Source organism: Syngnathus typhle, linkage group LG11, assembly GCF_033458585.1.
Source record: "Syngnathus typhle isolate RoL2023-S1 ecotype Sweden linkage group LG11, RoL_Styp_1.0, whole genome shotgun sequence".
In the NCBI taxonomy this organism is placed as follows: Eukaryota; Metazoa; Chordata; class Actinopteri; order Syngnathiformes; family Syngnathidae; genus Syngnathus; species Syngnathus typhle.
In genome coordinates, this window is record NC_083748.1 from 7,007,349 (window position 1) to 7,022,882 (window position 15,534).

The 15,534-nt window shown below is 42.1% G+C and overlaps 2 protein-coding genes across 5 annotated transcripts; both read left to right on the top strand.

Moving 5' to 3' along the window:
• The first annotated feature begins 1,101 nt into the window (after positions 1–1,101).
• larp4ab (La ribonucleoprotein 4Ab) lies at positions 1,102–9,482 on the top strand. Of its 4 annotated transcripts, none has more exons than XM_061291867.1 (15): positions 1,102–1,465; positions 2,793–2,931; positions 3,450–3,684; positions 3,770–3,906; positions 4,043–4,146; positions 4,360–4,470; positions 4,548–4,601; positions 5,063–5,275; positions 5,593–5,687; positions 5,979–6,206; positions 6,288–6,342; positions 6,435–6,590; positions 6,683–6,810; positions 6,889–7,045; positions 7,223–9,482. In XM_061291867.1, the coding sequence occupies exons 1-15, from the start codon at positions 1,463–1,465 to the stop codon at positions 7,604–7,606; spliced, it is 2,199 nt and encodes a 732-aa protein (XP_061147851.1). In that variant the 5' UTR covers positions 1,102–1,462; the 3' UTR covers positions 7,607–9,482. The 4 variants fall into 4 exon arrangements, with proteins under 4 accessions (XP_061147851.1, XP_061147850.1, XP_061147849.1 ...); XM_061291866.1 differs by lacking the exon at positions 1,102–1,465 and adding an exon at positions 1,648–1,764 and having other exon boundaries at positions 6,892–7,045; XM_061291865.1 differs by lacking the exon at positions 1,102–1,465 and adding an exon at positions 1,650–1,764.
• A 142-nt stretch (positions 9,483–9,624) lies between these two features.
• On the top strand, positions 9,625–15,462 carry atf7b (activating transcription factor 7b). The gene is made up of 12 exons (XM_061291870.1): positions 9,625–10,066; positions 10,754–10,815; positions 10,916–11,012; positions 11,097–11,224; positions 11,369–11,515; positions 11,636–11,793; positions 11,955–12,051; positions 12,174–12,293; positions 12,397–12,546; positions 12,726–12,914; positions 13,043–13,148; positions 13,288–15,462. Exons 2-12 carry the CDS (start codon positions 10,768–10,770, stop codon positions 13,521–13,523), a joined length of 1,476 nt encoding a protein of 491 aa, XP_061147854.1. The 5' UTR covers positions 9,625–10,066; positions 10,754–10,767; the 3' UTR covers positions 13,524–15,462.
• Positions 15,463–15,534: the final 72 nt, after the last annotated feature.

Here is a 15,534-nt window from a genome sequence, read left to right on the forward strand (position 1 = left end):
GCATGCCCCGCCCTCTCATTGTATTTTTTACGTATTTTTGCTGATGAACAGTGACGCACCTACATTCTCCTTGGTAGAGGTAAATATGTAAAGTTGCGCAGCCTTTGAACGGCCGTGATGCGATTCAACGGAGGGGCTTAGTACTTGGTGACGTAGTAGCTGAAAGCACGCTTGATTGGTGGGGGTGTGACTAACTAGACGTGTTCGTCAGAGGGAGCACGTCTTGTCTTCAAGGTGAAGGCCTATTTTTTCTACTTGCGGGAACAACAGAAGTGTTTGACGGAATACACAATCTCAGGCATCGGGAGCGAGTTAAGTATAATTTGGATTGTGCAGAAGTATTCGGTGTTCATCTGTCTTATATGTGGTATAAGTGTGGACAGGAAAGGTGCCTTTCCGTTACTGTGGAAAGTTACACAAGGTGGCAGCAACACATTATTTATAGTAGAGAAAGCTTTTTACTTGAAGTGTTTCATAATAAACACACTATGCTGCATTGGAGAAGAGTGGGAAGTCGGACTTTTCCGACTCCTAACGAAGTGCAGTCGAACACCCATTTGAATTGGGAAGTCCGAGTTGCGAAGTCGCGAAAAAAAAAGAACTCTCAGTTCACCGGAAATTTCATTTGTAGGATGCAGGCATATTAGAGCACATCCAACTCAATGTTAAGAGGCGCAGGCTTTGATTCTGCATATTCTCCCCGTGCCTGCATGGGTTTTCCTAGAACATACATGGGAGGCCGATCGACCACCCCAAATTGTCTCTAAGTATGATTGTGAGTGTGTGTGCCCTGTGATTGGTTAGCGACCAGTTCAGAGAATTGATTAAAGGAATTTACAATACTTGAAACATATTTAGCGTTATTACATTCATTTAAAAAATAACACCGCATTATCTGTTTCCGACCGTATTAAGTTATTTGGTGAAATGAATCAAATGCTATTAATGTTTCTATATTTATATTAAGGAAGAAAATAATGAATATTCGCCCTGAACTCTTAGCGGTCGGAAGTGGGAAAATCAAATGTTCCATTTTTCCTCGAATGCAGCATCATCTTTGACTGTAGATGTCGCTGTTGAACCGAAGTGCCAGTGCGCCTCTGCGGAACCGTTGTACGTACGTACGTACTTACTTGCAAGCAGAGGACGACACGCACAGGGCATAGCTGTCACATGCTGCACGAAGAGTTCATCGAAGCCAATCGGTTCGAATGAGGATAACGTCATAAAATGGCAATTTCTTTTTGACTAAATAACTAAGGTAGCCGTTCGTGTTACTAAAGTCGTAGTCTGAAGTGTATCGTGCTCGTGTTTGGCGTGTTACCGGGGAGACGGTAGTTGAGGAAAAAGCCGCACTCTAAAGAAGTGTGGTCGAGAGCCTCAATCGCAAGTCTCAAGGCACTCGGACGTTATTTTACAACCACAAACTGAAGCGGACGTCGTCTTAATATCATATCCAAACATGGTAAGTTTTTTTTGGCCTAGCAAGGACGCTAGCTAACATGCAACAACCTGTTCCTCCTTTCTAATACATCACCCGCATGCATCAACCACACTTAAAACTGCCAGACGGTTCTTGTAACTTGATATCAACGTTCATCGTTTGCTGACGTTTTTGTTTTAAATTGCGATGAATCTATTAAAGATGTTGGTCGAGTCAAATGCCGGGTGCTTAACCTTTAAAAGGTGACCAACAAGTCACGGTCAACTAGTAAACAAGACAGTTAGCTAACCATGGCGGCTCCGTGTTGTTCTCGAGTCTCGGTAAACTGCGCCTTGATCAAATTGTCATTTGTGGACCGACTCTACTCTCGTAGCGTGTATGTTTATGATGACATGACCTCGGCAGAAAACCATTTTCTTTGAACTTTCGAGTTTGAATCCATGCATAATGTTCAGTGTGTTACGGGCCTACACGTGACTTGCTGTGTTAGCTGTTATACAACTCAAGCTAGGTGGCGAGCTAAGTGGCTATCAAAGGCAGTTGAGATATGAAGGTTACGGTGTGCTATGGGAGCGGGATTAAGATCCGATCATTTGTTTCGAATTGAACCCGGGCCCTTTATAATATTTGCAGATAAATGTCCACCGGGCTTCACTTGAACGGCCTAGCGGAGTCATTTGGAGCCTTTTTTACGTCAGTGCCATGTGCTCCCACACGCTCCACAACAGCCGCGCACCGCGCTTTAAATAAGACGATGGCTAAACATACAATGGCGTCTGTTTGAGCCTCGTCTTTATTATAATGTCAATTAGAATACATTTCGAAATATCAAAATGATCCAAATGCTTATTTGAGTGACGTATGCACACGCCCGTCTTGTAGTCAGGCTGGATGAAAGACTTGCGTGTTGAATGGAACGTCTGATAGGCCGGCTGAACCGGCATGCGGAAACCAATGAGGCTCAGCTTTGTCACTGCGTAGTTTGTGTGTGAACCAAACCGGATTTATTGGAGCTCAGGTTAAGTAGTCGACCAGTCTCTTTACGTGGACGGCAGAATCGGAATGTGGATCATGTCATTTTACTGAGGCTTGTTGTTAATTCGATAGCATTTGAATGGTATGTCGCGTTACGTCGGTGTAATAGAAGATTGTTTTTTAATCTTGACTTTGTGCAGCACCATGTGCTTGATGTTAAGCAGTAGATTTTTATACTGCCAGTGTTAGGATGCAGTTTGGTGATAAAAATGCACTGGAGTCATATTTTTTAAATTGACATCAAATTTAGACTGGATTTTTCGCACGATTGCTTTCACCTTCATAACAAAGTGCATGTCCTTTTCTAATGTAGGTCACCACCAAGGAAACCGTTCTGAACCCCAATGCCAAAGTGTGGCAGGAGATTCCTGCCCACCAGAATGATATCTCTGAGGGGACAGACAATTCCTCTTGGCTGCAGACCTATCCTCACAACGCTGTCATGACTGAAGGTATGAGCTACCTTATAGTCTTTCAAGTTTAGCTCCCCGACAGAACAAATGTCGTATTTTTATTTACCATAAAAAGCTAATTAAATATTTATGCATTTGTAAAAAAAATGTTGATCTAGCCCAGTGCTTCTCAATTATTTCCTGTGACGCCCCCCCTAGGAAGAAGAAAACATTTTGCGCCCCCCCCCCCCCCCCATGTTATTAACATTAAAGGAAAAACAAAAAATAAATAAAAAAGAAAGATCAACTTACAATAAAGAATAACTTTATTAATAACAGTGTTTTTTAGTCTGTAACAGAACAGATTCAAAGTGCTGCTGTAGAGCAAATACTCTTCCAGTGATCCCGCCACCCCCACCTACTGCAGTGGATGTGTAATTACCCTTTAATCTAATACAGCCAAAAGAAAAACATGTTCCCGCGCCCCCTTTGGTATCGCACTACGCCCCCCCAGGGGGGCCCGCCCCACTATTTGAGAAGCACTGATCTAGCCTGTCTCTCCTCTCCTTTCCTTTCAGAGTACCCTGATGTTCTCTCTTTCGGGGGGAAAGGATGCGATTCTGACTTTGCTGATAACACTGACTACGCCTGTGTGCCTCCAGAGGGCATTGTGAACGATACTGACCCCTTTGCTGTAGGGTATTTAGCCCTTAACCCCCAAAGCGAGTCAACTGTGTGTGAAACTAAAGAACAAACAATGTCTGAGAGTCTCAGGGAGTCCTTGAAGAAAAAACTGGAGTTCTACTTTTCAAGGTGGGTTGTGTGACTGCGTAGTCACAGATTAGATGGATCTAATTCTCCTCCCGGATCATACTCAGAAAAAATTTTTCCCCTCCAGGGAGAACTTAGCAATTGACCAGTACCTGATATCAGAGATGGATAGTGAGCAGTTTATTCCAATCTGGACCATAGCGTGCATGGAGGACATCAAAGCCCTCACTAATGATATGGATCTCATCGTGGATGTACTGCGAGGTACCCGTTTCATATCAAAAGCAGTGCTTGGTTCACTTTGTAAATTATTAACTGACGCTTGCATCACCGATTGTTGAACAAAGTATGTCAGCGATTGCTTCAGATGAGGTTTTCAACTTTTCTCTCTCTCTGACAGAATTGCCACTGGTTCACGTCAATGAAGCCGGAGAGAAAGTTCGTCCAAATCACAGTCGCTCAATTATTATTCTGCGAGAGGTTCCAGAGACTACACCAGTAGAGGTAAAGATGAAAATTGCAAAAAAGGATCATTTGATACTTAACATATTTTTAGGATAGTATTTTGCCTCGGTCAGTATTTGTTCTGGGAAAAAGTCGGTGAAGATGTGACTAGAGCTTAACATATTTTTAGGATATTATTTTGCCTCGGTCAATATTTGTTCTGGGAAAAAGTCGGTGAAGATGTGTGTAAAACGTGTTTTGCAACTGTTGCAGGAGGTGGAGGCTCTCTTTAAAAGTGAAGAGTGCCCAAATATGATAAGTGCCGAATTTGCCCACAACAGCAACTGGTACATAACGTTCCAGTCAGATATGGATGCGCTAAAGGTATGCAATTGCATTTTCAATTTCAAATTGGACTTTATTCAACTTGTGTTAAGTGCAAGAATCCTTTCTGTCCTCAGGCTTACAAATATTTACGGGAGGAAGTGAAAGTGTTTCAGGGCAAGCCAATAATGGTAAGTTGATAAGCAAATAGATCTTATTGCTCCTGGCAAAAGTGTTTTGACATTTTGTTAAATGGGAGTGTTGGTAAGTAGATCTCATTTCAGATGAAATAAAAAAAAAATTCTGCCTTGAGTGGGACTGCCATGACCCCCAGTGATGATCAGTATCGCGCTTAGAAGGACCCAGATGCACTGACGCTGGCTAGGAGGGAACATTGCTTTTCTCTGTCTGTTTTCTTCTCGCTCCTTCTTCTCTTCTCATCTTCATCTTCCCATCATTTCCCTTATCCCGCTTTCCACCCCACCCCACCTCTCTAGTCAGGGCAGTGTTTTATGGCCTAATGACCGTGAGATTATGAGATCTGAGGGGATAAAGATGACAATTATGTTTCTATCACCAGAAATTGTGCTATTTATTAAAAAAAAAAAAAAAAAAAGCCTCAAGTCATGTCATTCCTGCTTTGTCCTTCCAGGCCCGCATCAAGGCAATAAACACATTCTTTAGTAAGCCGGGCTTCAGCACCGTGGACCCAAGTGTGTACAACCAGCAGGCCCAGCCTCACATTGCATTTGGCTCCCCTGTGTACATGCAGCAGGTGTACAGTGCTCAGCAGCAATACCCAGTCTATCCAGCTCTTGCCCAGTCCTGGAATGCAACAACAATGCCTTACTTTGAAACGCCACTGGTGAGAGCATTTACCACTTCTGTTTATTTTATTCAACTTTTTTTTTTTTTCTTTTCTTCAAATGATTAAATTGATGTTGCTATTTGCAATGCTGACCTGGCAAATAAAATAGACAACAAATTGTACTGTTTTATATACAGTTGCATAATACATTATGTGACATCATAGACCATTGTGAAGAACAGGTTAGTAGTAATAGGGGTGCAGTAATTATGTACAGTAACAGTACTCTTCACTCGCTTGAAAGTACACAGAGCGTGTCACAATTTAATACTGTTGATCTTAATTTTATTTTGCCTTTCCTCTGTGTCATCCAGGCACCTTTCCCAAACAACGGCTTTATGACTGCTTACAACAGTGTGGGGAACTATAAAGCAACTTCAAGCTGTAATCCTCCTTTGTGCAGGACCCGGTAGGTCACATTGATGACTTTGTGATTTTTATTTATTTATTCTTCCCCTGACTGTCAAAAACGTTAAGTTGATTATACAATGTCTTTTTACCATCATAAAATGGAAAACAAGATGTCAAATATACATTTTATTGGAAAGCAAGTAGAACGCTTTTAATTGGTTTAGTTTGTTCAACTCCAACTGTGTTTAATCCCGTTCATGTCTTGTTTTTCCTCCTAATAACTGTGTGCGCATACATTAGTCATATCCAGATGTACAGTTAATAAAATGAATCCTTTCTGTGTTCCTAGGAATCATTTAAAGGGACACTTTAGGCCTTGTGACACACAAATAGCCCCATCAATGGCTCCCCCAGCATTGATGGATGGCCTGTTGAGACCTTTGACCTCACAACCCCCTCAGACACCAGGGACCTTGATGGCCACCACTTCAGTTAGCCTTCCCTCCCTAAGACCTAAAAGCACTTCTCCGAAGGACACGACGCCCAGCGGGGATTTGAGTATGGATGTCCGAACAAGGTGTGTAAATCTCTTGTTAATTCATGTTGAGGTGACCTCTTTAACTGGGGAACGCCATAAACAATTTTGGTTTTATTTCAGGAGAACTAACAACTACAGGGGCATGAGGAGGAAAAGAGAGGATGAACATCCCATGGTCAGCAACCTTTGGACTATTTTAAATCAGATTTGAAACGCTTTATATTTTACCCATCTAAAATGTGACCATTTACCTAAATTCCAAAACAGAAACAGACAGAAGTCGAGGTGCCCCCGCCACCAAAGTTTGACCTGGCGGCTTCCAATTTCCCTCCTTTGCCGGGATCTGCGGTTAGTCTAACAGAGGAGAAGACACCAGAGATGCGGCTCTCTGATGTAGTACGTGGTCTAAAAGTCACCAGCAAGGTAATTGATCATTCTCTCTGATAACCAGATGTCCAAGATTTCTGGAGAATCTTGTCAATATTGTATTCACCCTCTTCTGTACTTTTTTTAAGGCTGTATGCAACAAGGTAGACGAAATAAAACCTTCAAATGTCTCAGAGCCTCCAGCTCCAAGTCCTGTTAGTCCAGATGTGACACCTAGCGCAGAGGTGATGCAAAAACCAGCCCAGCCTATTAGAAGGTGCAATTTCCCCCCTACACCAAGTATTCAATCCGAATCAGATAATTGCAAGGTACTTATGTTTTCTTTGTGCTTTAGCAGTTCCTCACCGATCGAGAATGTGGGTGAGGCTGACATTATGACAAATGAAAAAGTGTCACCAACCGTCAAGCCTGTTAGTCCAACAGAAGCATCTTCCTCGTGTAGCCGCGGTGTTCTTGAAGTGGCCTCTCCACCAGCTGACAGCTCAGAACAGGTAAAGAGCCACTGGTTGCTTGGGTCAGCTTGTTGCAATATTACCTCCTAACAACCCAGCCCCCCCCCCCCCCCCCCCCACACACACACACACATAGTGTTCATTAGATGTCTACTGAACATACTGTACAAAGTAATCATGGTCGATATTCATCTCCTTTCTTACCTCTTGAACCAGGAGCCGAAAAAGCTCAGCTATGCCGAAGTGTGCCAGCGACTTGCTAAAGATGGACCACCAGCACAGACACCTTCTCCGCCGGCCCCTGTCTCTACGGCTGTTCAGCCTCTTCAGGAGCTCAAGGCTAATAGAGGGGAGGAGCCACGAGCCAATCCTAGGGATGCTGTGAATAAATCAGACAAAGGTGGAGACAGCTGCCCTCCTCGCCAAGTCACACGTACATTTTACGGCTATAATCGCGCCGGCCGAAGTGGAGGTGCGGGGATGAAGAGTTGGGAGCATCCCAGAAACATGGGTGGGTACACGGGCAAAACCTGTTCCCCGCAGCATGGATTTCGAAAGAGTGGCAAGGAACAGAACATTCCCCCAAGGTCACCAAAATAACACAACAATCCTCAAACTGGGACACCTGTGTAAATATTTAATCTTATATAAAAAAAAAAAAAGTCTGTAAATAGGAATATTTTAGGTTAACGTTGCTTCTGACAAATGTTTTTCATGGCTAATGCGAGTTATTTTTTAGTTCTCCATGGTTGTCAGCCGTGCTCAGTTTTTGGGTTAGCAAGAATGGGCGACCTACATTTTTATATATGCCCTTATTAGGCCTGGTTCACATGACAAGATATTAAAATTATCGCCAGGGTTCATTCGTGAATATTCATACTTTGGAGTAAACAATGGAATGAGAAGGAGGCATTGAGTTAAATATCCCCACTCAAATTTAAGATATTTTTGAGCTATCACGGTAATCAGCACATCTTTACGATTGTTGGGAAGGGAGATTGAGGGCTAAAATTGGGCTGATTATCCTGGCATGTGAACTAGGTTTAGTCATTTATGTAGTATGAGTGACTGGTAGAACCATTGCAGTGATCCCAAAAATGTATAACTTCTCCAAAAATACATTGCTGATCTTCCAGTATCTTGAATCTGGCATATAAAGTCTGAAGTCGGCAACATGAAGTGCAACTGAACTAGAAAGAGAAAATTGAAATAGGGACCCGACAGGTGAGGATTTGAGTGACTGAATTTAGAAGTTGTAATTTGTTGCTGCCAGTGTGATGTTAGAGACGTGCAACTATGTCTGATTTGCAAAGTCTAGTGGCCCTTTGTGAGTGTCTTTCACTTTGAGTTGTAGTGCAGTTTCAGAGTGAAATGGTAGCAGTCAACTTCTGAAATGAGGTGTTTTGAAATGTAAACAATGTTTATAGACTTGACAAAGTATTTTGCCCATCTCTCAGGTGCGGTCTTTCCACTGGGCTATTTTGCTATGTTGTTTTGCAGTTTTAATGGCAGCTTTTGTGTGTTGCATTACAATATCGGTTGAATTGTGAGTGATCGCTTTGTTGCTGATTTGCAAGCGATCACATTGTCTTCCTCAGTTTGTGACGAGGACCGCATTTACGGCAAGTTAAGGGAACACTCTGGAAAATATTAAGGTCAAGTGCAGAGTAAATAACTCTCGAGGTAGCCGGCTGTTCATTAGGGATCGGCACATAGCAAGATTGCCACTTTTTCTGAGTGACAAGGATAACAATTTAAGGCAATACTATGGGAAAAAAAAAAAAAAACATTTCATTTAATAGAAATGACAGGGAGCTAATCTTATCACAATAAAAAAATATATACATACCTTTGTCACACTTAACAGTCCCATGTGATTTTCACAGTATTTCGCAACGGCTATACGATGTCAGTTCTCTTGTTTGACAAAAGACCACAAGATTGATACCCTGATTGATCAGACTTTGTTTTGAACATAGTATGATCTAATAATATTTCGACTAACATAAAACCTGGGTGATGAATGAGACATTCATGAAACATCAAATGTAAATGTAATCGACACGTCACACGTTTTGTCAGGTTTAACTTCATGTAATTAGCCACTGATTTTCTTTTAAACTGTTGAATGAATGTCTTTAGTGGTGTACCACTGTTAAGTTTAGTTTTGTCGTTAGGTAGTAGCCAAGACCATTTTTTACTGTAATTATGACTAATAGATGTCTATTGTGTGTTGTTCCAATGTATAACTTCAGATTGTATTGAATATTTATAAATAGTCATATGGATGTTAGCAGAGAAATATTTTGATGTACTTAACTGTCCATTTACTATTTTGATCTCTAGGCATGATAAATCAATGCTTTTTTGCAGTTTTGTTTTTTAACTTCAATGAATCTGATAGTTAAGTGGGCTTGCATTAATACAGATGGAAAACTTGGAATTGGAACATTTAAAAAAAATGTAAATCCTTTAATTCCTCTAGTTTTGGTCTTCTGTTTATTATTTTAGAATCACATTGAAAGCAACCTCAAGTGCCTTATTTTTTCATTAGAAGTGTACCATTATCTCTGAGCAATTATTGTTTGCTGGTGGTTAAAGTCGTCTGTTAAGTGTCTCTAGACATATCACTGAAGCATTTGTAAGTGAAATATCCGTACTGGTATGGCATGTATTGTTTTTATTTTAGAGTTCGCCTTGTGCGCGCGCGCTTGCGCACTTGTGTGTTGTTGTTTTTTTTTGTTTGGGTTTTTTAAAATTCAGTATGTGCGTCCACACTGTCGGATTTTGGGTTAATCAACAATGAATGGATAACGTTTGAACTGTCTCACGTCAATTGACTTTTTTTACGTTGAACCGCAAATGCCGACAATGGGTGGTGTTTACATGCCTCCGCGGCGATCCTTTTACGTAACACTGGGCTGGGGTTCCAGCTCTCGCGAGATTTTGGGGATGGGAATGTCAAGTGTCAACAACGAGGAGACGACAGCACCGCAGCGTTAGTGTCCGGACACAGCAGGGAGGGGAGAGACGAGGCTGCTCGAACTTCGGGTGAGCCTGGTGAGCCCCTTTTTTGGATCATCAGACATGTGTTGTATAAGCAACACGTTGTAATGGATTTGTGGGTGTGCTTCAATATCGTCTCACCATAGAGGCGTGCTAATGTTAAGTGGTTCACTTGGCTGCTGTGTTAAAACGAGAGCCCGAAGCTAACGAGCGTAAGCTAGTCGTTCTATTTCTTAGCTGACGTTTTGTCATGAGCAGACCCGCGAATTAATAATGGCAATGTTGGTGCTTATATTTGCTACTTTAGTCCCCACAGTGCGTTGGAAGTAGCCATGATATTAATTTACACGTACGTAGCAACGACATGGCTGTCAAAGAAGCGTATGTTAGCCCTGGGCCTGTCCCAAACGTTCCCGGGTTTGGCACTTGATTGTAAACTACTCACCATTTTTAAATGCCTGGTAGCTCTTCGTCACAAATATTACCACAACAATTTTGTCATCATATTTTGTGAATGTGTAATGTCAGAGAGGTAAAGTCTGTATCATCGTGCGCTAATTGACGCCTCGGCATCCGTAGTTAAATAGACCGAAGATGATCTGTCAAGTATTTAAGCAATTTGAAGCTGTATTTTCTTAAATAAGACACTTTGGGATACAATTCATTCGTCTTGCCAAGCAAATGTCTTCTAAATAAACATGATTTTGGATTACTGATACATTATCTTGAAATATTTTTCAGAACTTCAATGAATAATGGGGGATGACCGCCCATTCGTCTGCACTGCCCCTGGGTGTGGGCAGGTAATTTGATCATTTATGTGCTCGTTTATTTTTTAATCCATGTACATAATATACACGTTTTAATACACATTTTACCAGTTTGCTTTTCTATTTATTGCAGAGATTCACCAATGAAGATCACCTTTCTGTGCATAAACACAAGCATGAAATGACATTAAAATTTGGTCCTGCTAGAACAGACTCTGTTATTATAGCAGGTAATATTATTTGGGCTTGCACAATTATATAGGCTATGAAACTTGACTTAGAGTTAACTTTTATTTTTACTTCAACATCCTCAGACCAGACCCCCACACCCACACGTTTCCTGAAGAACTGCGAGGAAGTTGGACTATTCAATGACCTGGCCAATTCCTTTGAACAGGACTTTTGTAAAGTACAGGAAGAGGATCACAGGACAAAAAACACAGTGAGAATGGAAATACATTGAAATAATGAGCTTTAGTTGACCTAAATTGTCAGATAAAATATAATATATATAATATATATAATAAGATATCATTTTAGTGAATAATTTTTAAGGCAATTTTCATATGCTTTTTTTCCTTTGAAGGCTTCAACTTTACAAACACAATGTGCAACTTCACAAACAAAATGTGCAGCAAAGGTTGAAGATGAAGATCCTTTAGAAGTGGATTCCTCTCCTCCCGATAGTCCGGACTCTTCCTCCAGCATGTCAGACATAAGTAGAGATTCAAGGGTGAGGAGGGGCAAACTTAATAGTCACAAACACTGCTTCCATACAATCCTAAATGGACATTTCTTTCTGACTAAAAATTGTGTTGCGCTCAACTAATTGCCATTGTTTATTTGACAACAGGAGATTCTGACAAAGCCGGTAGTGAGTTCTACCCCGACTCCAACCATTGTGCGTCCAGGTTCTCTGCCTCTACACATAAGCAATGATTCTCTACACCCTACGCTGCCATCTCCAACATCTGTCATCACGCAGGCGCCGCCCTCCAACCGACAACTCAGGTAATCAAAGTCAGGTAGTCTAAGTTGTCCTCTATAGATCCACAAGGCATCCCCAAATAGTTATTAAATTGCATTATTTTTCATGTTTTGAACGTAATTGCTTCTGAAAGAAATCGTCATTTTCATTAATCGATCAAATCCCTGACTTATTTTGTCCACAGCTCACCGACAAGCTCTTATCCCCTCATGAGGCACCTCGTGAATGGGCAAACAGTCCCTCTTCTGCCCAGTCCTCTGCAGATCACCTCAGTCATATCTGTGAGTCTTTCTCAGTGTAAACGTGGAAGAGTAAACCTTTAATTCATATTCTTTTAATGCTGTGCTTTATCCAGTCTGAAGCTCCTCACCTTGTTGTTGTTGTTATTTAACGCTGTGTGAAGCTGGCAAGGCCTGGCAACTCTGTGCCCAACATTCCTGGGATCCCAGGACCCCCATTGGGCGGGGCCAGCAGTAATTCATCCTCCCCATCAGGTTGCCATCTGCAATCCGAGACCAAGATGGTGAGAAGTGTCAAGATGAGCCCACTCACATGAGATGCATCACATTAGACCTCATCAGCAGTTTTTCGGGTTAACTCGCAACTCATTGCTTGCGTGTCTGCAGCGCTTGAAAGCAGCCCTAAGTAATCAAGGCTCTGGAGCACATGACGATGGTGGCGGGGGGGCAGGATCCTTCCCAGCCGTCCCCCAGAAGCAGGAACAGAGCCAGCAGCCTACTCAAAATTCAGATGCACCCTCACCGGCCCAACCACAGGTAGTCAACCTTCTTCAAACAATGTGGGACAGAGTACTTCTTGGAGCTTTTGTATTACGACGCATTGGTATTAGATTAGTTAAAGGAACTGTTGGGGGAGCAGCTGCAGCTGCAGCTGGGCTACGAGTGGGTCATTCAATTCTTGACACAGTTCTTATGCAGGCAATCCCCATCCCCAGGTATCCCCTGCGCAGCCAACTGGAGGCCGGCGGCGGCGAGCTTCTGAGATGGATCCCGATGAGAGGAGGCAGCGTTTTCTAGAAAGGAACCGAGCAGCTGCCTCGCGCTGCAGGCAGAAGAGGAAGCTGTGGGTGAATTCTTTAGAAAAGAAGGCAGATGATCTTGCCAGCATGAATGTCTCGCTAACGGTGAGCGTTCAGTCATTGAAGGCTAAATTGTTAACAGGGCGGTCAAATGATTACTGGAATGGAAAGAACAAATGTCACTTGTTAGTCATTTTTCACAATCTTAGTAATTTTGAATTTGAATTTACCAGAATGAAGTAACGCTCCTAAGGAATGAAGTGGCTCAGCTGAAGCAGCTCCTCCTAGCCCACAAAGACTGCCCCGTCACTCTTATGCAGAAGAAAGCTGCTTTCTTAGGTGAGCCTGCTACTAAACCAAACCATTTGTCATGCAGTGTACATGTACATGTTCTGTAGCATCCATCCATCATCTCATCCATCTAATGTGTCCTTACTCGCTCACCTCTCTAAGGGTGAATGTCTTTCTCTGCCTTTAGCTGCAGGAGGAGAGGAAGCGTCCCGGGAGATTTCAGCTGAGTCCATCAGATCGCCGGCGGCGGTCATCCAGCGTGGACCGTCTCCCTTGGCCCCGCCCTCCAGCCCAGGACCCACCATCAACGGCATGAGCGTCCGCGCCGCAGAAGCGGTGGCCATGTCGGTCTTGGCCGGCATGGGATCGGGCCAGCCGGGAGGGGTTGTCATGGTGACGCAGTCCCAGTCAACCCCAAGATGATCCGCTGACGCAGGAAGCCAGTATAAACTCGAGTGGCATTTTGGAGGCTGGACTGGTGCCATGTGTTTAACTAAGGGAGTACCCCTAACCCCCCCCGCCCAAGATTAAGACCCTCTCCTCCCCTCACGGCCAATGATAATCACACAAAGACAGCATCAGGCCTCCTCCCTCTGTGTGTATGTAAATAGGGAAAACACTCACATGAGACATGTTTGAATGAAAAGTACGAATGCAAAATCGTCATCAGTCTTTGATCACTTCAGTCCCACACAAAATTCAGTGCCTGTCTGTGCGTGACCCCCAAAGCAGGTTTTGAGTTAAATATTTGACTGGGATATCATTCACTGGCCTGGCTCGGCTCTCTCCTTTGTGCTCAAACAATCTACGTAGGTACTGATGCAGTGACATGTTGCAAGCTTTTGTGACTTCCTACCTTCCTTGTGTTTTATCTTTTTATCCGACACTTTAATTACGTGCCCCCCCCTCCGACCTCCTGTGACCGTCAAAGTTAGCTCGATTGCCTCTTGCTTTAAATACATCGCCGTGGCATTTGATAAGCTTATGCAATGTCCTGAACATTATTTTCCGTCCAGACCCAAAGTAGCATTAATCTACTGACAATATTTTTACTGTAGTTGTTTTTCCCCCCCAAGTCACAATCCCCAGAGTTCTCCACGTCATTTGTGAAAACATTCTTTCACTGCTAGAGATAACAATTGGTTCCCCCCCCCCCCCCTTAAATATTTGAAATCACTAAATATTTACATTATTGTACTTTCACCAGGTTTTTTTTTCTGGAAGCTGACGATTCTCAATGATTGTTTCACTTTGTGTTTGACTATTCTTTATCCAGGTCAATCATTTACTCTCTCTTAAACAGAGTGCAAGCTTCCCCACTACCATTTAGGATGAAGATATATCTCCCAACACTGCTCATTAGTTAGGGTTAAATAAGTTGAAGCCAGCTGAAACTTTTGAATCACTGTAGTAATTATCCAATGGGTGATGATACTTACCGGTTTGTCAAGTTAAATCTAGTTGATGTTTTTTTTTTTTTTTTTGTCAGGCAGTTTTTGGTAGGTAGTAGCTAGTTTGTGACAGAACAGGTTATTGCGTGACAAGCAATTTGCCATTTTTAACCAGACGTAAAAATGATGACTGCATGGATTGTTGAAAGTTGAGGTGTACCACTTTTTTGTCAGTGTCAGTTTATTGAGCTGCAATTTAGGAATTTTATAACATTAAGGAATTCTAATGGTTAGCTTTTAGATGGCCTCTACAAATGGAAAAGAATTCAAACAAGCAAATATTTAACCCTTTCGCCAGACATTTCAGTTGAGGAACGAGTAGTGCAATATATTTTTCTATCGATTATCAATGTTTTTGCGTTTAGCCCAGCCACTGAGAGGGGTGTGGTCTAATGCGGTTGACCAGAGAAAATGTGAAACTTGTTTTGAATGAGTGAGCCTTGGTGGTTGTTTATCCATGTCTGTGGAGCATTACAGATTTCCTGAGTGCTTCACAACATTTGGAAAGTAGTTTTATATTGTGAAGTAGACAAAAGTGGTTGTGCAAGGTGCTTCTTTTGAATTGTTGTTTTTAATTGGAGTTTATTTTATATCACATTGTACTTCCAACATTGTCCTATCCTGCCCCTTGTCACTGTGTCGCCTTTAAAACAACCTGTCATACGGTTCAGTTTTTTTTTTTTTTTTTTAAATATAAATTGCACTGTCTGTATTTTCCCCTTTGTGTGTTTTTTTTTAGTTTTTTTTTTTACCAGTCTTACATTTATTTAACAGAGGTTGAACCATATACACATGTCTCCAGTAAATATTTGTTCAGAGGGAGTTTCTCAAATACTCAGGCCTCAAGGTGGGAGAACTACTTGTGTATAATTCGTTGTCTTGGGCAAATAAAATAATTTAATCGAAAAAGACAGATTCACCATGATGTTTTAATTCAGCTTTAGTTTCTCTGTACTCAGGGCCTCTACAGTTTACAAAACAAA

Excerpts from the sequence above, each read along its gene's own strand:
- larp4ab (XM_061291865.1), top strand. The coding sequence starts at position 1,735 with ATGGCGGCTCCGTGTTGTTCTCGAGTCTCG. Across the intron at positions 5,276-5,592 it reads CTTACTTTGAAACGCCACTG|GCACCTTTCCCAAACAACGG; the intron begins GTGAGAGCATTT and ends TGTGTCATCCAG. Across the intron at positions 6,811-6,888 it reads CCAGCCCAGCCTATTAGAAG|CAGTTCCTCACCGATCGAGA; the intron begins GTGCAATTTCCC and ends TTTGTGCTTTAG.
- atf7b (XM_061291870.1), top strand. The coding sequence starts at position 10,768 with ATGGGGGATGACCGCCCATTCGTCTGCACTGCCCCTGGGTGTGGGCAG. Across the intron at positions 11,013-11,096 it reads AGACTCTGTTATTATAGCAG|ACCAGACCCCCACACCCACA; the intron begins GTAATATTATTT and ends CAACATCCTCAG. Across the intron at positions 11,516-11,635 it reads ACATAAGTAGAGATTCAAGG|GAGATTCTGACAAAGCCGGT; the intron begins GTGAGGAGGGGC and ends ATTTGACAACAG.